This window comes from Piliocolobus tephrosceles, chromosome 9, assembly GCF_002776525.5.
Source record: "Piliocolobus tephrosceles isolate RC106 chromosome 9, ASM277652v3, whole genome shotgun sequence".
Lineage (NCBI taxonomy): Eukaryota > Metazoa > Chordata > Mammalia > Primates > Cercopithecidae > Piliocolobus > Piliocolobus tephrosceles.
Genome location: NC_045442.1, coordinates 30,723,824 through 30,748,411, shown reverse-complemented (window position 1 = coordinate 30,748,411; position 24,588 = coordinate 30,723,824). Strand labels below are relative to the sequence as shown.

General features: G+C 44.0%; 1 protein-coding gene across 1 annotated transcript in view; it reads left to right on the top strand.

Annotated features, from left to right (window-relative positions):
* The first annotated feature begins 6,001 nt into the window (after positions 1 to 6,001).
* CNNM2 (cyclin and CBS domain divalent metal cation transport mediator 2) overlaps positions 6,002 to 24,588 on the top strand; it is a 170,404-nt gene continuing 151,817 nt past the window's right edge. Inside the window, exon 1 of the mRNA XM_023206528.2 lies at positions 6,002 to 7,805. Within this exon, the coding sequence (XP_023062296.1) occupies positions 6,185 to 7,805 (1,621 nt within the window). The 5' untranslated portion in view covers positions 6,002 to 6,184. The remainder of the gene's footprint in view (positions 7,806 to 24,588) is intronic.

Genomic DNA, 24,588 nt, shown 5'->3' with positions numbered 1-24,588 from the left:
CAGGTCTGAGTCTTATGGGAGGACTCAGAATTGGACATTCAGGACCTATTTGTTTTCCTGACATCTTATTCCTAATTACTATCCTCCTGTCAGAGTCTTCTTTATTTCCCACCTGTTTCTCACTCCCCAAATGTAGTTTTAAATTAGTTTTTTGAATAGGTAATATTCATATGGTTCAACATTTTAAAAATATGGAAGTGAACTGTTTCCCTAAAAGCATGACCTGGGTTGAGTGTTTTAGTCACAGTGATAAAGATAACCAATCTCAGAGCCTTGCTTACACCCTTGTCCACAGCAGAGCCTCCAGCTGGAAGAGCCTCCAGCTGGAAGAACCAGGCATAAAGAACATTCTAGAAGATTCTAGAAAATCCCACAGTGGCAGAGCTTGGCAGTCAGAGAGCAGGGGTGCTGGGGTAGGGCAAACAGTGGACTCTTAGCAGCAGAACTCTTCTCTGAGTAGCCCAGAAGGGTCAAGGGAGCAGTGGAGAAAGGGAGGGGGTGACAGCTCAGAGCACAGAAGACCTCCCATGTGGGCACCTGACAGCCCCATTCCCAGGAACAGCGGCACCCAAGGACCATGGGGGGCTCTTCTCAAAGAAGATGCTTTTCCCACAACTCTATCGAAAAGCCACATTTTTCTCTTCTTCTACCTAGTAACAATGTTCAGAAAATATTTAGAAAAAGGAGGAAAATGGGAAAGCCCTAAATAAGAGGCCTGAAAACTCCTCTTGAGATGGTAAATGGTGTTGCAGATTTTATTTTACTTTTTTTTTTTTTTTAAACTGTTGTGAAAAAAAACCTTAGCTAAAAGAGTTCTATGTATTTGAGCAAGTGGATAGTGTTGCTTCAGAGAAATCCCTCTCAGGGTAAACAGATTTGATACAGATTTGACTCTGTGGAAAGTGTGGTTAACTCCAGCATTTTCCTAGTTCCTGTGTTTCCTCAGATCTTGTGGGGTTTGTTTCAGACAGAGTCTCACTGTCACCTAGGCTGGAGTGCAGTGGTGCCATCTCGGCTCACTGCAATCTCCGCCTCCCAAGTTCAAGTGATTCTCCTGCCTCAGCCTCCCGAGTAGCTGGGATTACAGGCGCCTACCACCACACCTGGCTAATTTTAGTATTTTTAGTAGAGATGGGTTTTCACCATGTTGGCCAGACTGTTCTTGAACTCCTGACCTCTGGTGATCTGCCTGCCTCAGCTTCCCAAAGTGCTGGGATTACAGGTGTGAACCATCATGCCCAACCTTTTTTTTTTTTTTTTTGAGATAGGGTCTCACTCTGTCACCCAGGCTGGAGTGCAGTGGCACGATCATGGCTCACTGTAGCCTTGAACACCTGGGCTCAAGTGATCCTCCCACTTCAGCCTCCTGAGTAGTTGGGACTACAGGAACATGCCACCATGCCCAGCTAATATTTTATTTTTGGTAGACAGTGTCTTACTATGTTGCCCAGGCTGGTCTTGAACTCCTGGGCTCAAATTATCCTCCTGCCTTGGCCTCCTAAAGTCGTGGGATTACAGGCATGAGCCACCATGGCCAGCCAAGATCTTGTGTTTTGGTGTGATTAAAATGTCATTATTGGAGCCTGATGCATTAGCTTGTGCCTATAGCTTCAGCTACTCAGGAGGCTGAGGAAGGAAGATTGCTTGAGTTTGAGCCCAAGAGTTTGAGGCTGCAGTGAGCTATGATTGTGCCACTGCACTCCAGCCTGGGCAACAGAGTGACACCCTGTTCCCTAAAAAGAAAAAAGAAATGATACCGTTGAAGCAATAAATACGAATACTTTGTGTAAGTAGGCAATTTTTGGAAAAAAGAAAAGCTTCTCTATAAAATCAGCTTTATGTTGAGCAACAAAATGTGTAGAATGACATTTAGTGTTTTACTTGCCATCTTTAAGAAAATCAAACTCATCAAACTTTAAAAGACTTTTAGGTCTGGATACAATGCCTTCCAAATCCCTGAACCTGGAGACTTAGGAGCTTATCTTTTGCAGGTGAGAAAACTGAAGTCACCCTTCCCTTTTAGTATCTAGTGAAGTATTTAGTATCTAGTGAAGGATTCTGGAAAGGGAGGGTTAGTTAGGGAAGGTATGTGGTTCTGGCTTTATCTAAATGACTTGCCCAAGGTCAGCCTGTCAGAACTTAAATAGGATTGGGCAGCAGCAGCAACCATTTAGCAATCTTGGGCCTTTTGTCCCCCTATGATATGAAATATCATAATTCAAGAGTCTCATTTTTGTTTTTCTTCCAGATTTCAGAAGAGATCCCTAGAGGCAGGTGTTGACTGTGCCCTCCATTTAAACAAATGGATGAGCTGGGAAGTCCCTGGAAGTCACTATAAGCCTGCTCTATAACAGGTCCTCACTAAAGAGAGGGTAACAGCTGGGCACGGTGGCTCACACCTGTAATCCCAGCACTTTGGGAAGCTGAGGCAGGTGGATCACCTGAGGTTAGGAGTTCGAGACCAGCCTGCCCAACATGGCAAAACCCCATCTCTAATAAAAATACAAAAAATTAGCCAGGTGTGGTGGCAGGCGCCTGTAATCCCAGCTACTTGGGAGGCTGAGGCAGGAGAATTGCTTGAACCTGGGAGGCAGGGATTGCAGTGAGCCGAGATCATGCCACTGCACTTCACTGTAGCCTGGGCGACAAGAGTGAAACTCTGTCTCAAAAAAAAAAAAAAAAAAAAAAAAAGAGAGAGAGAGAAATTCCTGAAGCCAAAAAGCCTTCAAACTTGAACGAAGATCCCTCTTGCTAAGGAACAATTACTTGGCTTAGGCATCTAGATTGCTCTGTGTGTTTTGAGTATACATGAAGAGTATAACCCCCCACCAACCACCCAGGATCATTCAGCAACCCTCTGTGTGAATTTGAGTTTTGTTTTTTTTTAATATTGTAAGTTGTCTGGGTGTCCTTTTCTGACCTTTTTCTTCTATGAAGTCCTGAATTTCTAACTTGCTTCGAAATTGCTGAATGTCACATTTTCCTGTTGTAGCTTTCTCTGAAATGCACAGGAAATGTCTGTAGGGTTGGCAAGCTCCTCCTCCCCCCACTTCACTTCTATTCCACACGTGTACTTTCAGCATTTGAGAGCCTGTCTTCTCTCTTAGCTCCCTTAAAAACATTTGTAATATTTCCACTTTTTATGAAGTCAAAATGGTTTCCTTTTCAATCCACTAAGTTAGAAGGATCATGTCTGTCCTTAACCTTTGCCAAATATTCTTAAAAATCATTTTTTTTCCTTCGAAACTTCCATAATGCCATTCTTATAAATGCATGCCAAGCCTGTAGGTGGTTTTCTTCATCTGAACTTACTTTTCAAATATAGCAGTATGAGATTTGGGGTAGGGGAAGCAGCATCATAAATGGAAGGGCTGGAAACTAGATTCAGGACATTGTTTAAAATAATCAGAATAAATACTTTCACTTATTTAACCTTCTACATATATTGTTTTGAATATCTATCATTGGCCGGGCATGGTGGCTCATACATGTAATCCCAGCACTTTGGGAGGCCAAGGAAGGAGGATCTCTTGAGGCAAGAAGTTTGAGACCGGCCTGGGAACATGGCGAAACCCTGTCTCTACTAAAAATTAAAAGAAAATTAGGCAGATGTGGTGGCGTGTGCTGGTAGTCCCAGCTACTTGGGAGGCTGAGCCCAGGAAGTGGAGACTGCAGTGAGCCATGACTGTGCCACTGTACTCCAGCCTGGATGACAGAGTGAGACCTTGTTTTGTGTTTTTTTAAAAAGAATAAAGAATATCTAGGGCCAGGCATGGTGGCTCACGCCTGTAATCCCAGCACTTTGGGAGGCCCAAGTGGGTGGATCACCTGAGGCCAGGAGTTTGAGACCAGCCTAGCCAACATATAGTGAAACCCCGTCTCTACTGAAAATACAAAAATTAGCTGGGCATAGTGGTGCATGCCTGTAGTCCTAGCTACTAGGGAAGCTGAGGCAAGACAGAATCCCTTGAACCTAGGAGGCGGAGGTTGCAGTGAACTGAGATCGCGCCACTGCACTCCAGCCTGGGTGACAGAGTGAGACTCTGTCTCTCAAAAAAAAAAAAAAATATATATATATATATATAAATATAATACATATGTATATATGTATGTGATATATCTATATCTATATATCTACTATTCTAGGCCCTTGTGATACAGCAGTGAACAAACAGACACACTTTCTGCCCTCAGGGAGCTTAAGTTCTAGTGGAAGGAGACAGATAACAAACCAAATCAATAATTTACATAGTGTATTAGAAAGCGATCTTTGCTTTGAAGAAAAATAAAGTAGATGCGGCATAGAGGGAGTGTTTTCCACAAGTTTAAAATCAGATGGCTTTTGAGCAAAGCACTAAAGGAGGTGAAAAAGGCTATGCTGACATCTGGGGGAAGAGAGCCCCAAGCCCAGGAAACAAACAGCAAGTGCAAAGGCTCGCAGGGGAAAATCCCTGGAGTGATGGAGAAACAGCTTGGAGAGAAATTAATTTGGCTTATTATCTGTCTCCTTCCACTAGGAGAACAGCAGGTGATGAGGTCCGAGAAGTAACGGGAGGTAGCAGACCTTTGAGCCTACTAGGATGATGGAGGTATTTTGGCTTTTTGTAGGATGAGATGGGAAGCCAGTGGAGGCGTTTCAGCCAAGGGAGATACAGAATCTCATGGACAAGATCACTTGCTGCTGGGTTAAGAAGGGAAAGGAGCAGGTGTCGAAGAGGGAAGATCAGTTAGGAGGCCACTGCAATCATTCCAGAAGTAACTCATACCAGAAATTAATCAGAGATGTTTGACGCATTTATAGACGCGGGCGGGGGGCGGGGGGCGAATGTGCTTGTAGAATACAAAAGAGGTAGAGAAACATTAAACATTTTTAATGTTTTAAGTTTCAAGGAAAATATAAATTTGACAGCTACTTTGCTACCTCGTCACCTCCAGGTGACGTTGGGAGTACTGGGGAGCTAGGTTTCCAGAACTTTTTGCTCTTGAGTGACCTATGACCCTAGCAGAGTTTGGCCAGTGTGGTTAAAAACGAGCCTCTGTGGGTCTGTTTAGGATGGGATGCTTGCCGCCCTCCCATTTCCTTAACTTGCCTGGGTTCCTGTTGGGAATACAGTGGGCCCTTCCCACTCTGTAAATATGGGAAAGGGTCTAGGAAGTATATACTTTTAGTGATAATATGTAGGGGTTCTATGACTAGCAAATTTGGGGAACTGTCCCTCTGACCGCCCCATCCGTAACTTTATGTACACCTTTTGGGGTATGCCGCGGACCTGGAAAGCGTTGCAGGGCGCTCCTGCGGCCCGCAGGTGGCGCCATGTGATCGCGAGCCGCAGACAGCGCGTACCCTAGGAGTCTTGAGGCGTGAGGACTGCTGGTCTGCAGCTGTGCCTGGGCCACAGACGCCGCTTACCCCAGCGGAGCGCCGCGCACGTAGAGTTGGGGACAGCGGCCGGTGCCCCGGCTTTTTAGGCTGTGTGCATCCCAAGCCGCCTCTAGTTGTCTTCTCGGGCCTCCGGGGCAGGAGGGCGCTGCGGCTTTCTGCCTACGAACTGACAACTGCAGAGCCAGCAAGCCAGTGCATCGGAAACCTGCCGCCTTGCGCCGCAGGGCTTTATCCAAACCCGACCGGTCCAGGCTCCGGGATCTATTACCGGGTCCCCCGGGGAGCGCGGGCCCCGGGGACGGCTCCTTCCCATTGGCAGCAGGACGGAGGCCACGCCCCTTTCCTACAACTCTCATCGTTGACTGGCTCTCGAGTCCCAGCTGGCCACGCCCCCTCCCCTCGCACATACACAAGAGTCACGCGCCTTTCAGTTGGAAACTTGGCGTGCAGGGGGGGACGGTGGCTCTCATCGCCCCACCCATTTACCTTGTCATTGGTTCGCGGAACGGCACACGGTCACGCCCCCCATTCCAGCCCCCTGGCTGGGAGGGCGGGCGCCCGCTTGTGATTGGCCGGTGGGCCTGCCTCTCGCGGGAGCAGCCGGTGCTCCTCTCCCTCCCTCTGTCCCCTCCTGCGAGACTCGGGGTTCCTCAGCTGGCCGAGGTCGAGTCAGTGTCAGTCAGGGAGGCGAACTGCTGAGCACTGGCCGCGGACGCTCAGTTGCAGTCTCGCCCAGGGGCAGGTACCTGCGCTCGCGCCGCCGGCTGGAAAGGATGAAGCCGCAGCTGGAGCAGCCACCCTATGATTGGCTGTGGCGCTTGTGAACCCAAAGTAAAGATGGCGGGCGGGCAGGTAGCCGCCGCACTGCCCACTTGGAAGATGGCGGCGCGCCGCAGCCTCAGCGCCCGCGGCCGGGGGTTCCTGCAGGCGGCTGCGGGGCGGCTGCTGCCGCTGCTCCTGCTGAGCTGCTGCTGCGGCGCGGGCGGCTGCGCAGCGGTGGGCGAGAACGAGGAGACGGTGATCATCGGGCTGCGGCTGGAGGACACGAACGACGTGTCGTTCATGGAAGGGGGGGCGCTGCGGGTGAGCGAACGGACCCGGGTCAAGCTGCGGGTGTACGGGCAGAACATCAACAACGAGACGTGGTCCCGCATCGCCTTCACCGAACACGAGCGGCGGCGCCACAGCCCGGGGGAGCGCGGGCTGGGGGGCCCCGCGCCGCCGGAGCCGGACAGCGGCCCCCAGCGCTGCGGCATCCGCACCTCAGACATCATCATCTTGCCCCACATCATTCTCAACCGCCGCACCTCGGGCATCATCGAGATCGAGATCAAACCGCTACGCAAGATGGAGAAGAGCAAGTCCTATTACCTGTGCACGTCGCTCTCCACGCCCGCCCTGGGTGCCGGCGGCTCGGGATCCGCGGGTGGCGCCGTCGGGGGCAAGGGCGGCTCTGGGGTGGCCGGGCTCCCGCCGCCCCCGTGGGCCGAGACCACCTGGATTTACCACGACGGCGAGGACACCAAGATGATCGTAGGCGAAGAGAAGAAGTTCCTGCTGCCCTTCTGGCTGCAGGTGATCTTCATTTCGCTGCTGCTGTGCCTGTCGGGCATGTTCAGTGGCCTCAACCTGGGGCTTATGGCCCTGGACCCGATGGAGCTGCGCATCGTGCAGAACTGCGGCACGGAGAAGGAGAAGAATTACGCCAAGCGCATCGAGCCTGTGCGCAGGCAGGGCAACTACCTGCTGTGCTCACTGCTGCTGGGCAACGTGCTGGTCAACACCACGCTCACCATCCTGCTCGACGACATCGCCGGCTCTGGCCTCGTGGCCGTGGTGGTTTCCACCATCGGCATCGTCATCTTCGGGGAGATTGTGCCCCAGGCCATCTGCTCCCGCCACGGCCTGGCTGTGGGGGCCAACACCATCTTCCTCACCAAGTTTTTCATGATGATGACCTTCCCCGCTTCCTACCCGGTCAGCAAGCTGCTGGACTGCGTCCTAGGCCAGGAGATAGGCACCGTCTATAACCGGGAAAAACTGCTGGAGATGCTCCGGGTCACCGACCCCTACAACGACCTCGTTAAGGAGGAACTGAACATCATCCAAGGGGCGCTGGAGCTCCGCACCAAGACGGTAGAGGACGTGATGACCCCACTCCGGGACTGCTTCATGATCACTGGCGAAGCCATCCTGGACTTCAACACCATGTCTGAGATCATGGAGAGCGGCTACACCCGCATTCCAGTGTTTGAAGGGGAGCGCTCCAATATCGTGGACCTGCTGTTTGTCAAAGACTTGGCCTTCGTGGATCCAGATGACTGTACTCCCCTGAAAACCATCACCAAATTTTATAACCACCCCTTGCACTTTGTTTTCAATGACACCAAGTTGGACGCTATGCTGGAAGAATTTAAGAAAGGTGGGAAATTTTGGTCTCTTTCATTGGCTTGCTCTTTCTCTCTCCATCCTCTTCCCTACTTGAGCCCTCTACCCTCAGACCAACCCCCCAAGGCGAGTTGACCGGGATTTCTCCTTCTCTCTCTTAATTGCAAAGTTGAAAGGGTGGCGTGGATTTGGGGATGGATTGAACTAGCAAGTGCTACTAGGTTATTTTAAAGCACAAGACTGCCGTCACTTACTTTTTACCATTATCAAAAAGTAGGCTGTGTAATTTCTGTGCATGACACTTCTTTTTTTTTTGGTTCCGTGTGTGGGGCCTCTGTGCTTGAGGGGTCTGCCGCCTTCATTGTCTGGGTTCTCAGTGGTTAGGTGAAGGTAGGGGCTGGCTGATGCCATGCCGTTTGGTTGACTTTAATCACAGGCATTTGGAAAACATGTAAATAGCTTTTGTAAACCCAGTGCAGTCATTTTCCTTCTCCTTACATCCACTCTGGCCTTTCAAAGATCGAAGTACATTTTCTATAGCTTCTGTTTCTGCTTGCCTGGCAACTTACGGGGAAGATTGAGGTCTGCCTTTGAGGGTAAGGGGTGGGGTAAACTAAGTATCGCCAAAAAAATCACCCATTTTGGATGTGACTTCTCTTAGCTAGAAAAGTGTTGTTGTTGTTGTTGTTTTAAATTAAAATGATTAATATGTAACTTGGAAAGACTAGCAGTTAGCCAGCCTTTTGTGAAGAGGCTGTATGTCCCGTAGCCGTCTTCACTATTTGTTTACGTTTATCTGACAACAGTTACAGTTGCCCAAACCAAGTGTGATTTTGGCAGAAAGCTTGAACCTTTAACAGTGGGATGAATCCCTCTATTGGGGCTTATTTATTTCTTGACTCTTTCAGTTTAAAGTGTTCTTTTTTTCCACCTTGGTCATCCGAGACATTAAATTGAAGTATGTCTCCGTCAACTCTCACTGTTCCAAGGTGAGAAATTATACAGCACATCATTTCTTGCATTGTGTTATTTGTTCGTTTGACCATATAATGAACAGGTAAATAGCAACTCGTACTATTATTATTGAAGTTCTGAATGTTTCCAGTGAAATGTTTCCACTATTTCAAATAGTGTTATTTGAAAACCAAGGGATGCTGAGTTTTTGAATTATTATGATGCTAGTGCATGTGCGGGTATTGAAATGTGTATGTAATCTTTCGTGACCTGATAGTCCTCAAAACCAAGTTTTCCTTCTTCAAATAGAATTTTGATCACTGGTAGTAGTCTCTCCTCTGAAGAAGGTGATATGTACCTAGTGACAGCTCACTGGATATGATGATCTGAACATACTCAAAGAGCATATGGTTGTCCTAATTCCATTTTTCTGGTTGAATGATGGCCTCTTTAGAACAGGATCTCACTGTAGTAATTTTTTTTTTTTTGAGACGAAGTCTCCTTCTGTCGCCCAGGCTGGAATGCGGTGGCATGATCTCCACTGACTGCAAGCTCCGCCTCCTGGGTTCAGGCCATTCTCCTGCCTCAGCCTCCTGAGTAGCTAAGACTACAGGCGCCTGCCACCATGCCCGGCTAATTTTTTATATTTTTAGTAGAGACGGGGTTTCACCATGTTAGCCAGGATGGTCTCGATCTCCTGACCTCGTGATCCGCCTGCCTCGGTCTCCCAAAGTGCTGGGATTACAGGCGTGAGCCACTGCGCCCGGCCACATTGCAGTAATTTTTATATAAAGGAATAGAGCAGAATGTGTTTTGAAGATTGGTAAATTTGCATTTAAAAGCAGGAGGTTCTTCTGGTTTCTTAAATAGTAAAAAGAAAATGTCCAGTATCTGTAGGTGACACAGCTTCTTTTGGGGGTGTCATTCTTTCACCACTAAGTTGTTAATTAGAGCATCTAACTTCTTTCATTTTGTAGTAATTTCTGTAATACAGAAAGATATGTTGGAATGTTTGGAAATGCCCCTAAAAGTCTTTCTATTGCTAAATTTCCCAATATTGATACAGGTGAGCTATTGCATGAGTTTTTTATTACTTAGAATTGTGCACGTTTACTCATGAATTGATGACACTAGTTTGTACTTCTTGCGGAAGTCTTTTCTTCACTTCTGTATCTTTTTACCTTGAGAATTTCGTTTTTCACCTCACAGCTCCTTAATCCTGCCCCTACTCAAAATTTCAAAATTTGTATTATTTTGAAATTTGTGCTTGATTGACCTTGAACAATTTTTCTTGATGGATTTATTTTCATGAGGAGCTCTTTTTCCTTCAGAATTACCACAGTATTTTTTTGAAATGTATTCTTTAAATGATGGAATTACTAATATTTCCCCATGAATTCTAGAAAAATGATAATGTACAAGATTTTCTTTTTTTCTTTAACCAGAATGATGTATTTGGTTAAGAAGGTAGTCCAAGTTAAAGGCATACATTCAAGCTAGTGGCACATTCGGAAGAGCAGGCAAAGATAGTTGGTTGCAAATGGGAAATTTAAGCCATGATCTTAAAAGGACAGAATGGATATTTGTTACTTAAACTATGGGAATAATTGATTTTTTTCACCTTCCCTTTCTTGGATTTTTTTTTTTTTAATTAGTTTGGTTACTTTAACCTTACTGTCAGTTATATTGGTTCTTCTTTTATGTCTGAGTTAAAACATTTTACCTGATTTTCGTGTCTTCATTTTCTAAATCAATTATGACATAATGTTAACAATCAACCTTCTATTGTTTTTCTCTACTGAATAATGGTGTGTTGAATGGTTTGAAGACTTTTTCTTCCTCTACCTCTCTCCTAAATTCCTCATTTACAGACAAACAAAAAAACAAAACACCCCCCACAATACCAACTGTACCTCCCCAAACCAGTTAGATGATAAATCCAGATCTCATTGAAAATTATCCTTTTGACCAGGCATGGTGGCTCATGCGTGTAATCCCAGCACTTCAGGAGGCCAAGGTGGGCAGATGACTTGAGCCCAAGAGTTCGAGACTAGCCTGGGCAACCTGGTGAAACCCCGTCCTTACAAAAAATACAAAAATTAGCAGGGCGTGGTGGTGTGTACCTGTGATCCCAGCTCCTCGGGAGGCCTGAGGTGGGAGGATTCCTTGAGCCTGTGAGGATCCCTTGAGCCTGGGAGGCGGAGATTGCAATGAGCTGAGATGGTGCACTTCAACCTTGGGGACAAAGACCCTGTCTCAAAAAAAAAAAAGAAAAAAGAAACAAAATTGTCCTTCCTAATTAAGAAGTTCTATATTGAAGACTTTCCTGTATATAGTTGTACAGAATTAGTATGAGTTATTCTTTATTAGGGAGGAGGAAACAGAATGTTCTGTAATGTGGGAAGAAAAGCCACATTTATATTAGTATATGTGAATGTCTTCTTTCTTCTTCCTTTTTTTTTTTTTCCCCAAGAGACAAGGTCTCACTGTGTTGCCCAGGCTGGATTCGAACTGTGATTATCTTTTTTTCTCTGGCTACCAGGAAACTCTTGGTTTTATTTGAGATAGTAATTGTGCTAATTTTACAGTTTGCTCATGATGATGGTGATGATTACTACTTACCTGTGTATTCTGTGCCAGTTATAGAGGCTAGGGCTTTATATGAATCACCTTGTTTAAATCTCACAATGGCTGAATGAAGTATTATCTCCATTTTACAAATGAGGAAATTGACTCGGGTGAAATGATTTGTTCAAGGTTGCACGGTAATTTGTGCCTTGGGGTTTTAACTTAGGTCTTTGTGACACCAGAACCTGCTCTCTTAACCTCTCTGTTATGCTGCTCTCCTTGATCCTGGTTTGACATTTCTGTTTTACTGAGTGTGAGGTTTAATTTTTTGTCTCAACACTGCCTCAGAGCCTGTTGGGCAATAGAAAAAAAAATGTGTTTAAACATATATATGACTTTAAATCCAGTGCTTCTGTGGTGTTGTGCATAACAACTGGTGTCCCCTTTTTTGCCATTAAAACAAATCAGTTTTTTGGCCTGTGTGATCCTAAGTCTAAAGAATTGTGTTGACAGCATTTGCATATCAAGCATCAAGATTCATTTTGGAAATGTTTTGTACTAACATTGTGCTATACTAATGTGCTTCCTCCATGGGCTGCTCTACAGCTGTTTTTCCCATGGCTAAATTATGTAATATGTTTCACTGTTGGTTTCTTATCTGTTTCTCTTGCAAGGGTCACATAGTAATTGGTCAAACTCAGTTTTGTGTTTTAATCTTGGTTTTTATTTACATTTTTGAATCTATCTGTATAACTGGTTGCTAATGAGCATCCATTACATAACTCTGCTTTCTGTATTCCATGCAAGGAGCCTTTCTCTTTTTTTGTGTATGTTAGTTTTATAGTTACTTACAAATCTAAATAAGAGAATAAATTCAGTAAATACCACTAGAGGATTATGAGAATTTTAGAAAAACTAGAGCAATGTAGTGTAGGGGTAGGAAAAGCAAAATGAAAGGCTGCCACCTTTGTGTGTGAAAAGCATGTTGGAGGCTCTCCATTCACCTGACAAAACCGTCCTCACAAAAGATTGGGCCACCCAGTTGTCTATGCTGAGGTGCAGTTGAAGAATTCGTAACCGGTTACTGTTTCCTTATTTTTCTCTTAGCTTTATAACAGTTGCATTCCAGTATTGCGCAGTGCATGCTATTTACAGCTGCTAGGGACTTAGCCAGCCTCTTTTCTAGCTTTTTCTTAGGAGCAGGTGGGATTACCAGATAATGTTCTTCAAGGAAAGAATGTACTGTATAGTTTTCACCTAAGATATTAGGTAATTTCTTTCTATAACTCAGCAAGTCTCTCCATATTAATATACTGAGAGCTTAATATTAAATACATTTTTTTCTCACCAAATTAAGTGTTGTATTTGCCTTGAATCTAGGAAGATTTTTTTTTTTTAATTTAGTTTATAAGTATTTGTTAGGGTCTTGCTATGTTGCCCAGGCTGGTCTTGAACTCCTGGCCTCAAGTAATCCTCCCATCTCAGCCTCCCAGAGTGCTGGGATTACAGGTGCATGCCACCATGCCTGGCCAGAAGATGTTTTTAATTAGTGTTTAAAGGTATGAATGGTGTCACAGGGAGTGGATATATTTGTTTTTATGATCTTGTACATTTATTTTTGTGCAGTAACATACATTAAATGAATGTAATTTTGTGTGTTTTTAGAACATCATTATGAAATAGCCAGATAGTACAGAATCAGAGCTGGAAGGCAGGCAACTTGAGGATTATCTAGTCCAGTGTTTGTCAGATTTACCTGATGATAAGATTTACTTGGGGCCGGGTGCGGTAGCTCACGCCTGTAATCCAGGCACTTTGGGAGGCCGAGGCAGGCAGATCACCTGAGGTTGGGAGTTTGAGACCAGCTTGACCAACATGGAGAGACCCTGTCTCTACTAAAAATACAAAATTAACCGGGCATGGTGGCGCATGCCTATAATCCCAGCTACTCGGGAGGCTGAGGCAGGAGAATTGCTTGAACCCAGGAGGCAGAGGCTGCGGTGAACTGAGATCACACCATTGCACTCCAGCCTGAGCAACAAGAGCGAAACTCTGTCTCAAAAGAAAAAAAAAAAAAAAAAAGATTTACTTGGGTCACTTAATAAGAGTAAGGTCTTAGGCCTCACCCAGAGACCTCCTGAATTGGGAAAGGGCTTTTGGAATCCATGTCACTTACAGTTTCCCTGGTGTACTTCTTATGGTTAGGTGAGTTTAGGAGAAACTGGTTAGTCAGCCCCTTGATTAAGGAAGGTAAACCCTGGGAAAGAGAAAAGACAAAGTAAATGACCTATTTAGGGCCACCTACCTAGCTAGTAGCATCGACTGAACTAGAACCCTTATCGCTGACTTCTAGATTAGAGTTCTTCCTGCTTCAGCAGGCTGGTCTTCTGGTCCCAAGTTATTCAGAGATGAAGGTAGCAGCAACATTGAAAAAGCAAATAGTCAGTGTTACTATTGGTTTTTATTTGTCTTGTGATTTTCCTGTCAATATTTTAGATACCCTGGATTCAAGCAATTTTTGACAAGCATTTTATTATATAGAAAATAAGTCCAAGTGTTTGAGTTCATTTTTATTTAATTTTATGTTTCATTTTTATCTTAAAGTTTTTTACTTTGTTGTAGTTAGACTAGGAGGGTATTTTAGGAAATGAGTGTTGATATCTAGATTATTTGAAGCTTCAGGTAATTAAATAGAAGATATTTTATTTGATCTAGCTTATTTTGGATATCCCTTAATGATTTATTTTCTCATTGATTGTTTCTTCCATGGGAGTAATGATGATTGGATTTGGTTAGGACTGCGGGGGTGAAGCTTCCTCGACTTTTCATTTCTGTTCACAGTACATACAGATCTGTAAAATTTCCATGGAAATGTTCATCAAAGCATTTGAAGCCTATGTCCTATTCGTGCATCTGTGTACCCTCTGTGCCACACCCCTCCCAAGTTTTCACAAATAATGTAAGTGAAATTCCCACAGAGAATCATGCTGATTTGTAGAAGTTATTGCGTTACTAGGATCACCAAAGTCTGAGCATAGACATTTAGGTGAGGAGAGACCATAGTTAAATATCAGCTCTGACTAAGTAGGAGCTGGATGAAGCAGGAAAGGACCTTGTCTGCGTTTTCTCTTGGTTTTTATGGGCATTATACATTGTCTTTCCCGAAGCATTCTTAACTATTGTGAGGGGCTGGTTAATTTTAATTATTGGCAAATCTAAACACAATTTAAAATATCATCAACTAGGAAAACCCACAAAACAGACTGAACTGTTCTGTGGGTTTTCCTGCTTTTACTTATTTATTTATTTTCGAAATAGGGTCTTGCCCTGTCACCCAGGCTGGAATGCAGTGGTGCTGGCATAGCTCACTGTAGCCTCGACCTCTCAGGTTCGAGTGGTCCTCCCATCTCAGCCTCTAGAGTACCTGGGACCACAGGCGCATGCCACCACACCCAGCTAATTTTTGTATTTTTTTTTTTTTTTGAGATTGAGTCTCGCACTGTTGCCCAGGTTGGAGTGCAGTGGCACGATCTCAGCTCACTGCAAGCTCCACCTCCTGGGTTCACACCATTCTCCTGCCTCCGCCTCCCGAGTAGCTGGGACTACAGGCACCTGCTGCCACGCCTGGCTAATTTTCTTTGTATTTTTAGTAGAGACAAGGTCATGCCATGTTGCCCAGGCTGATCTTGAACTTCTAGGCTCAAGTGATCTGTCTGCCTCCTGAAGTGCTGGGATTACAAGCGTGAGATACCATGCCTGGCCCTTGCTTTTATTTTAAATATAAAATTTTATGTTTACAAGTGTGAGCCGCCACACCCAGCCTTACATAAACTTTTAAGAGCAAACCTGTGGAGTGTAATTAGATGCATAGTTACTTATAAAGTGGTATATATTTTTCAAATGAGCCCTTTTCTCTAAATATATATATATGTATCTATATGTTATTGATAGTAAACTTCCAATTCATTAAGATTTGCTTGACATATACAGAGTACTATTAAACTCAAACACATGGAAGTGGATCACTAGGATTGAATACAGTTTTTTAAAGTATTGTCTTTTCATCTTTTTTTTTTCCTCAGAACACACAAACGAGAAACCCCAAATCATACCAACACTGAAAAGAAGAGACAATAAGAAGCATTATTTCTTTCAACATCACAGACATTGGCAACTCCAGGATATCTATATAGAGTGATAAAAAGGGGTGGCAGTTGGCTGGGCATGGTGGCTCATGCGTGTAATCCCGGCACTTTGGGAGGCCCAGGCAGGCAAATCACTTGAGGTCAGGAGTTCGACACCAGCCTGGTCACCATGGCGAAGCCCTGTCTCTACTAAAAATACAGAAAAATTAGCTGTGCGTGGTGGTGGGTGCTTGAATTCCCAGCTACTTGGGAGACTGAGGCAGGAGAATCACTTGAACTTGGTGGCGGAGGTTGCAGTGAGCTGAGATCACGTAACTGCACTCCAGTCTGGATGACAGAGTGAGACTCTGTCTCAAAAAAAAAAAAAAACGAGGGGGCAGTGTCAGGCTTTGGAAGGAGGAACTAGATGTTTGCAGTCTAACTTAGGTGTTGATGGATAATGGGGATGCCAAACCCTCTCCCTGTGTTACATTGGTGCTATGACTGAACATAAACACTGCTATAATGACGGTGAGATCTTCATGTCATCATATTTAACCCTCCCTTGCTGTCATTCTGAGGTAGGAGTGCTTCTTTTTGAATTCACATGCTGTGGGGAGGATAACATCTGTTAATGCAGGGGTTAAGAACAATGGGCTCTTCCTGGATCTGTTTTGGACAAGTAACTTACTCTCTTTAAGCCTAAGTTTTTTTCATAGTAAAATGGGGATATTTTCTAACTCATATGGTACTTAGTAAGAATTATTGTGCTAATAAATATGTAAATATTTCTAACAATACTTGGCACTTTGTGCTTAACCAGTATTTTTATTATAACAATTCTTTCTGTAGGCTCTTGGTTGTTACCTTAGTCTGTTTGTGCTGGGTAACTTAAAAATAATAGAAATTGGCCAGGTGTTGTGGCTTATGCTTATAATCACTGCACTTTGGGAGGCCAAGGCGGGTGGACCACCTGAGGTCAGATCACTAGCCTGGCCAACATGATGAAACCCCGTCTCTACTAAAAATACAAAAAATTAGCTGGCCGTGGTGGCGGGCGCCTATAATTCCAGCTACTCAGGAGGCTGAGGCAGGAGAATCTCTTGAACCCGGGAGGTGGAGGTTGCAGTGAACCAGGATTACGCCACTGCACTCCAGCCTGGACAACAAGAGTCAAACTCCATCTCAAAAAATAATAATAATAATTGAAATTTATTTCTCAGTTCTAGAGGCTGAGAAGTCCAAGATCAAGACAGTGGCACTGGCGTCTGGTGAGAGCCTTCATACGGCATCCTCACATAGCAGAAAAATGGAAGGTGAAAAGGGCCTAAGCTAGTTCCCTCCAGCACTTTTACGAGGCACTGGTTCACAGCCCTCATGACTTAATCGCTTCCCCCAAAGGCCCCACCTTTTAATAGCACTACCATGGGGATTAAGTTTCAACATGAATTTTTGAGAGGACACGTTCAAACCATAACAGTTGTTCTTGGTCTTTGTCTTGACTAGAGCCTGATAGTCAAGAGAGATATTTTGGCATGTGTCCTTATAATTATTATTGGTGTTGAAATCTAAAAGTGGCTAGGCTGGCTGGGCGTGGTGGCTCACACCTGTAATCCCAGCACTTTGGGAGGCCTAGGTGGGTGGATCACTTGAGGTCAGGAATTCAAGACCAGCATGGCCAACATGGTGAAACCCAGTCTCCACTAAAAAAAAACAAACAGTAGCCGGGTGTGGTGGCATGTGCCTGTAATCCCAGCTACTTAGGAGGCTGAGGTGGGAGAATTACTTGAACCCAGGGGGCTGAGGTTGCAGTGAGCCAAGATTGTACCACTGTACACCAGCCCGGGCAACAGAGTCAGACTCCATCTCAAAATAAGAAAAAAAAAAAAAAAAAAGTGGCTAGGCTGGGTGCAGTGGCTCATGTCTGTAATCCCAGCACTTTAGGAAGCTTTTAGGAAAGCTGAGGCAGGAGGATTGCTTGAGTCTAGGAGTTTGAGGCTGCAATGAGCTGTGATTATAATGCTGCATTCCAGCCTGGGTGACAGAGCAAGATCATGTCTCTTAAAAAAAAAAAAAAAAAAAGTGGCTAATTGTTACAGGTTTTTTCTTTTCCTTTTTATTGTGATTGGATCCTAAGCTTTGTTATTTTCCTAGCAGTTGACTAGGTGACTACATGCATATATATTTTTAAGGAAAACAGAACAATTTATTATAGGTTCTACTTTCCTTAGAGTAAGAATACTGTGTTTAAAATAATTCTTCATTCTCTTTAATCATAAGCAACTGAAAAAGACATCTTTTGAGTTGTTTATCCGCTCATCCGTTGATAGACATTTAGACAGTTTCCACTTTTTGGCTATTATGAATAATGTTGCTATGAACATTGGTGTGCATTTTAAAAGAAAGTGCTTGTGGATTTTGGAAGCCCTTGAATAACCAAAAGCTTTTAAGATTAAAGGAAGATAAAAAAGATAAAATCTTTTAACATTGATTGCATAAAAAATATAAAAAATGGTAATGCCTAATATAGCAAGTTTGTATTGCTTATAGCGGTGTAAATTTATAATAATTTTGGAAGGCAACTAGGTGTCATAAAAATGATGTAGTATTTTTTTTCCACTGGAAATCTTAATTCAGTGATCCAAGAGAAGAAAAGAGCTGTTAGCTTTTTATGTTGTATGTGTATGGCAGCATTATCTGGAAACAGTGAAAAATTGGAAATAAATATCTAGCACTTCAAGGCAAGGCATGGAGGAGAAAGAGTTAAGAAAATTATAAATGTGAACTATTTCCAACCATTCAGTGATAATCTTGAAAGCCACGTAGCAGTATGGGAAAACTTGCACTGATTATTTGCACGGAATATAGACATGCAAAAATATATACATGTGTATACACTGGAAGGTAACATGGAAAAAGTGAAAGTAGTTGATGTATTAGGGTGGGGTGATCATAGCCAATCTTTGTGAAAATCTCCTCGTTAACTTTGTACATGATATACCTGGAAAAAATTCAAATCTGCTAAGAACATTATGAGTCCTGATCTTGTGAAAACTAACGATTGCTTGTATTAAGGAACTCATTCCATTTCTCTTAAGGAATATTTTACTGCTGAAACAGTTGGTTCTTTTTTAAAATTTTAAAAATTGAGATATAATTTACATACGTTAAAACTCACGCCTTTAAAGTATCTGATTTCCGGCCGGGCGCGGTGGCTCACGCCTGTAATCCCAGCACTTTGGGAGGCCGAGGCGGGCGGATCATGAGGTCAGGAGTTCAAGACCAGCCCGACCAACATGATGAAACCCCGTCTCTACTAAAAATACAAAAATTAGCCAGGCATGGTGGTGCACGCCTGTAATCCCAGCTACTTGGGAGGCTGAGGCAGGAGAATCACTTGAACCTGGGAGACGGAGGTTGCAGTAAGCCGAGGTCAGGCCTCTGCACTCCGGCCTGGGTGACAGAACAAGACCCTGTCTCAAAAAAAAAAAAAAAGAAGGACCGGGTGTGGTGGCTCATGCCTATAATCCCAGCACTTTGGGAGGTCAAGGCAGGTGGATCACGAGGTCAAGAGATCAAGACCATCCTGGCCAACATGGTGAAACCCTGTCTCTACTAAAAATACAAAAATTAGCTGGGCGTGGTGGCGTGCACCTGTAGTCCCAGCTACTTGGGAGGCTGAGGCAGGAGAATCGCTTGAACCCAGGAGGTGGAGGTTGCAGTGAGCTGAGATCACGCCATTGTACTCCAGCCTGGCGACGGAGCGAGACTCCATCTCAAAAATAAAAAATAAAAAAAAAAAGTATCTGATTTGATGCTTTTTGGTATATTCACAAGGTTGTCCAATCATTACTACTGCCTACTTCCAGAACATTTTCATCACCCCGAAAGAAACTCCATACTTCTGCCGGGCGCGGTGGCTCAAGCCTGTAATCCCAGCACTTTGGGAGGCCGAGACGGGCGGATCACGAGGTCAGGAGATCGAGACCATCCTGGCTAACACGGTGAAACCCCGTCTCTACTAAAAAATACAAAAAACTAGCCGGGCGAGGTGGCGGGCGCCTGTAGTCCCAGCTACTCGGGAGGCTGAGGCAGGAGAATGGCGTAAACCCGGGAGGCGGAGCTTGCAGTGAGCTGAGATCCGGCCACTGCACTCCAGCCTGGGCGACAGAGCGAGACCCCGTCCCCAAAAAAAAAAAAAAAAAAAAAGAAACTCCATACTTCTTTGCAGTCACTTCTCATTTCCTGTTCCCCCGGCAACTAATTTACTGTCTGTATGGATTAGCTTATTCATATAACATGTAAATGAAATGTGGCCTTTTGTGGCTGGCTTCTTTCATTTAACATGTTTTTAAGGTTCATCCATGTTGTAGCAGGTATCAGTATTTCATTCCTTTTTATGGCCAAATACTCAGTTTTATAGATATACGACATGTTGTTTATCCACTCATCAGTTGATGGACATTTCAATTGTTTCCACTTTTTGCCTGTTAATAATGATTCTATGAACATTGGTGTACATGTTGCATTCTTGAACAAATCCCACCCTAGTCTGAAGATAGTTCAGTGGTCTCATAGAATAGGACTGTGATTTAGTTTGGGCATGTTATTGGGGTGAGTTCTGAGCAACTTCAAAGTGTGTGGGTTACAACTACCTTCCTTCCATTGGTCTGTACTGGGCTTCTGCCTCGGTGCTCCTGCTTGGTATGTCTTCATGAAGGATGTTTTAAATAATGAGCAATACTAAAGGCACAGAAAACCAACCTATCGCAAGCTGGCCATAGAGCTGGAGCAGTCTCAGAAGCCCTTCTGTAGGCCAGGTGTTAGTCTTTTAGTTAGAGTGTGGACATGTCTTCCTCCCTTCCTCCTTTCTTCCCTTCCCTCCTTCCCTCCTTCCTTCCTTTCTTCCTTCCCTCCTTCCCTCATTCCCTCCTTCCTTCCCTCCTTCCTCCTTCTTTTTTTTTTTTTTTTGAGATGGAGTTTCACTGTCGTTGCCCAGGCTAGAGTGCAATGGTGCGATCTCACCTCACTGCAACTTCCGCCTCCTGGGTTCAAGTAATTCTCCTGCCTCAGCCTCCCAGGTAGCTGGGATTACAGGCATACACCACCATGGCCAGCTAATTTTGTATTTTTAATGGAGACGGGGTTTCTCCATGTTGGTCAGGCTGGTTTTGAATTCCCTTCCTCAGGTGATCCGTCTGTCCCAGCCTTCCAAAGTGCTGGGATTACAGGCATGAGCCACGGTGCCTGGTGATGGACATGTATTTCTAATTCTCTTGGGTATATACACAGGAATAGAATTGCTGGATCATATGGTAACTCTGTTAACTTTTTGAGAAACTTCCAAACTGTTTTTCAAAGTGGCTGCACCATTTGACTTTCCCACCAATAATGTATGAAGATTCTAATTTCTCCAGCATCCTCACCAGCACTTGTTATTGTTAAAAAAAAAAAAAAAAGATTAAAAAAAGATAGCCATCCTAGTGAGTGAAGTGGTATCTCATCGTGGTTTTGATTTGCATTCCTTAATGACTAATGAAGTTGGGCATCTCTTCATGTGCTTATTGGCCATTTCTGTATCTTCTTTGGAGAAATGTCTATGCAGTTCTTTTGCCCATTTTTCACTTGGGTTATTTGTCTTTTTATTGTTGAATTGTAAGGGTTCTTTTTATATTCTGGGTACTAGTCACTTGTCAGATATATGATTTGCAAGTATTTTTCTCCCATCCTATATGTTGTCTTTTTACTTTCTTGGTAGTGACCTTTGAAGCAGAAAAAGGTTTTAATTTTGATGAAGTCCAACTTATCTTTTTTTCCTTTTTTTTTTTTCCTCTTTTTGAGCAACGGGGTTTTGCTGTGTGCCCAGGGTGGTCCTGAATTCCTGGCCTCAACCAATCTTCCAGCCTTGGCCTCCCAAAGTGCTGGGATTACATGCGTGAGCCACTGCGACCAGCCCTATTTTTTTTCTTTTGTTGCTTATGCTTTTGATGTCATAGCTAAGAAACCATTGCCTAATCCAAGGTCACAAAGATTTATGCCTATGTTTTCTTCTAAGAGTTTTATAGTTTTAGCTCTTTCATTTAGGTCATTAATCCATTTTGAATTTTTATACATGGTGTGAGGCATGGGTCCAACTTTATTGTTTTGTATGTGGATATTCAGTTGTCCCAGTACTGTCTGTTGAAAATACTATTCTTTCTCCATTGAATTGTCTTGACATACTTGTCAAAAATCAATTGGTGATCAGGCACGGTGGCTCACACCTGTAATCCCAGAACCTTGGGAGGCTGAGGCAGGTGGATCACTTGAGGTCAGGAGTTCAAGACCAGCCCGGCCAACATGGTGAAATCCCGTCTCTACTAAAAATACAAAAATTGGCCAGCGTGGTGGGTGGCGCATGCCTGTAGTCTCAGCTGCTAAGGAGGCTGAGACAGGAGAATCACTTTAACCCAAGAGGTCAAAGTTGCAATGAGCTGAGATTGCACCACTGCACTCCAGGCTGAGTGACAGAGTGAGACTCTGTTTCAAAAAAAAAAAAAAATTGGCCCTACATGTGAGGGTTTACTTCTGAACCTTAAGTTCTGTTCCACTGATCTTTAACCTTGTGTCAGTACTACACTGTTTTGATTATTGCAGTTTTGTAGTAAAGTTTGAATCCTCCAACTTTATTTTTTTTTTTTTTTTGAGACGGAGTCTCGCTCTGTTGCCCAGGCTGGAGTGCAGTGGCTGGATCTCAGCTCATTGCAAGCTCTGCCTCCCAGGTTCACGCCATTCTCCTGCCTCAGGCTCCTGCGTAGCTGGAACTACAGGCACCCGCCACCTCGCCCGGCTAGTGTTTTGTATTTTTCAGTAGAGACGGGGTTTCACTGTGTTACCCAGGATGGTCTCGATCTCCTGACCTCATGATCCGCCCGTCTCGGCCTCCCGAAGTGCTGGGATTATAGGCTTGAGCCACCGCGCCGGGCCCCAACTTTATTCTTCTTTGTCAAGATTGTTTTGGCTGTCAGGATTCCTTGCATTTCCATGTGAATTTTTCATGGATCAACTTGCCCGTTTCTGCAAAAAAGGCAGTTGGAATTTACATAGGAGCATTGCATCTGTAGATCAGTTTGGGAGTATTACAATGTTAACAGTACAAAATCTCCCATCTGTGAACGGGGATGTCATCTCATTTATTTAGGTCTTCTTTAATTTCCTTCAACAATGTTTTGTAGTTTTCAGTGTGCTTGTAATCCTTTTGTTAAATTTATTCCTAAGTATTTTGTTTATTTTTTGATGTTATTATAAATGAAATTGTTTTATTAATGTTATCTTCAGATTGTTCATTGCTTGTATATAGATATACAAGTGAGTTTTGTATGTTAATCTTGTATTCTGCAACCTTACAGAACTTGTTAGGTGACAAATGGTTCTTAAAATAGAAAAATGCTTTTAAAAAACATGAGTTGGTTGAGATTATCTTACATTTACTTCTTTCATTTGCTCGTAGTGGATTTTATCTTTTCTTTAAAAAATGTAGGGATTTTTACTTGCCACTTTTATATGTAGATATTGACATATCCACAATTGGTTATTGACAGTCATTTAGGAAATCTGATAGGAAAGAGTAAGTGTTTTTTGAGACAGGGTCTCATTAGCACAGAAATATGTATTGACTATCTGACACAAAACCAAGGATTAATCTAGGAAGAAATGGATATGGAATTGGGAAGATATACACCATCAGGCACTTCTGCGTTTTTGTTTGTTTGTGTTTGAGACAGGGTCTCCCTCCATTGCCCAGGCTGGATTGCAGTGGTACCATCATAACTCACTGCAGCCTCAAACTCTGGGCTCAAGCGATCCTTCCACCTCAGCCTTCCAAGTAGCTAGGGCTATAGGTTCCTGCCACTGCGCCCAGCTTATTTTAAGTTTTTTTTTTTCTTTTTTTTTGAGAGAGAGTCTTGCTATGTTGCCCAGGCTGATCTTGAACTCCTGGCCTTAAGCAATCCTACTGCCTCAGCCTCCCAAAACACTGGGATTATGGGCTAGTCACCATGCCTGCCATAAAAGAGTAAATTTTCTATCCCAGTTTAGATAGGAAAAGAAGAAATATGTTGTATAAAATGTCAGTCAAGACAAAAAATATCGCTGGCTGGAGCTTAGGAATTTAAAAGCAAATCTATTTCTTTCTACTTAGGCCACCACGCCCGGCCTGAGCCACGGGCCAAATCTATTTCTTTCTACTATTTAGAGTGGCTTTTTATCAGGCTAGGGACTTGGGATTGGAGATAAGCACCGAAAGACTAGCTAATACCTAAATGGTTTTGTAAACCAGGTGTTGTGGCACACACCTGTAGTCCTGGCTACTTGGGAGGCTGAGGTGGAAGGATCACTTGTGCCTGGGAGTTCAAGGCTGCAGTGAGCAAGCTATGATTGTGTCACTGCACACCATCCGGGTGACAGAGTAAGACTCCTGTGTCTAAAAGTAAAAAGTTTAAAAATGATTTTGGGCTGGGCATGGTGGCTCATGCCTGTAATCCCAGCACTTTGGGAGGCTGAGGAACGCGGATCACCTGAGGTCAGCAGTTCGAGACCAGCCTGACCAAGATGGTGAAACCCCGTCTCTATCAAAAATACAAAAATTAGCTGGGCATGGTGGCAGGCGCCTGTAATCCCAACTACTTGGGAGGCTGAAGCAGGAGAATTGCTTGAACCCAGGAGGTGGAGGTTGCAGTGAGCCGAGACTGTGCCACTGTACTCCAACCTGGGTGACAGAGCGAGACTCCATCTCAAAAAAAAAAAAGATTTTGGGCCAGACATGGTGGCCTGTAATCCTAGCACTTTGGGAGGTGGGAGGATTGCTTGAGCCCAGGAATTCAAGACCAGCCTAAACAACATAGGGAGACCCTATCTCTACATAAAATAAAAAGAAAATGGGTGTAGTGGTGCGCACCTGTGGTCTTAGCTATTTGGGGGGCTGCGGTGGGAGGGTCACTTGAGCCGGGAAGTCAAGTCTACAGTAAGCCGTGATCATACCCCTGCACTCCAGTGTGAGCAACAGAGGAGACCTCACCTCAAAAAAAAACAAAACAAACAACAACAACAACAAAAAACTTTTGTAATATCTTTCTTCTCCACATCAATTTATCAAGGGTTTTCTTTGGTTTTATTTGCAAAGACTAGAAGAAA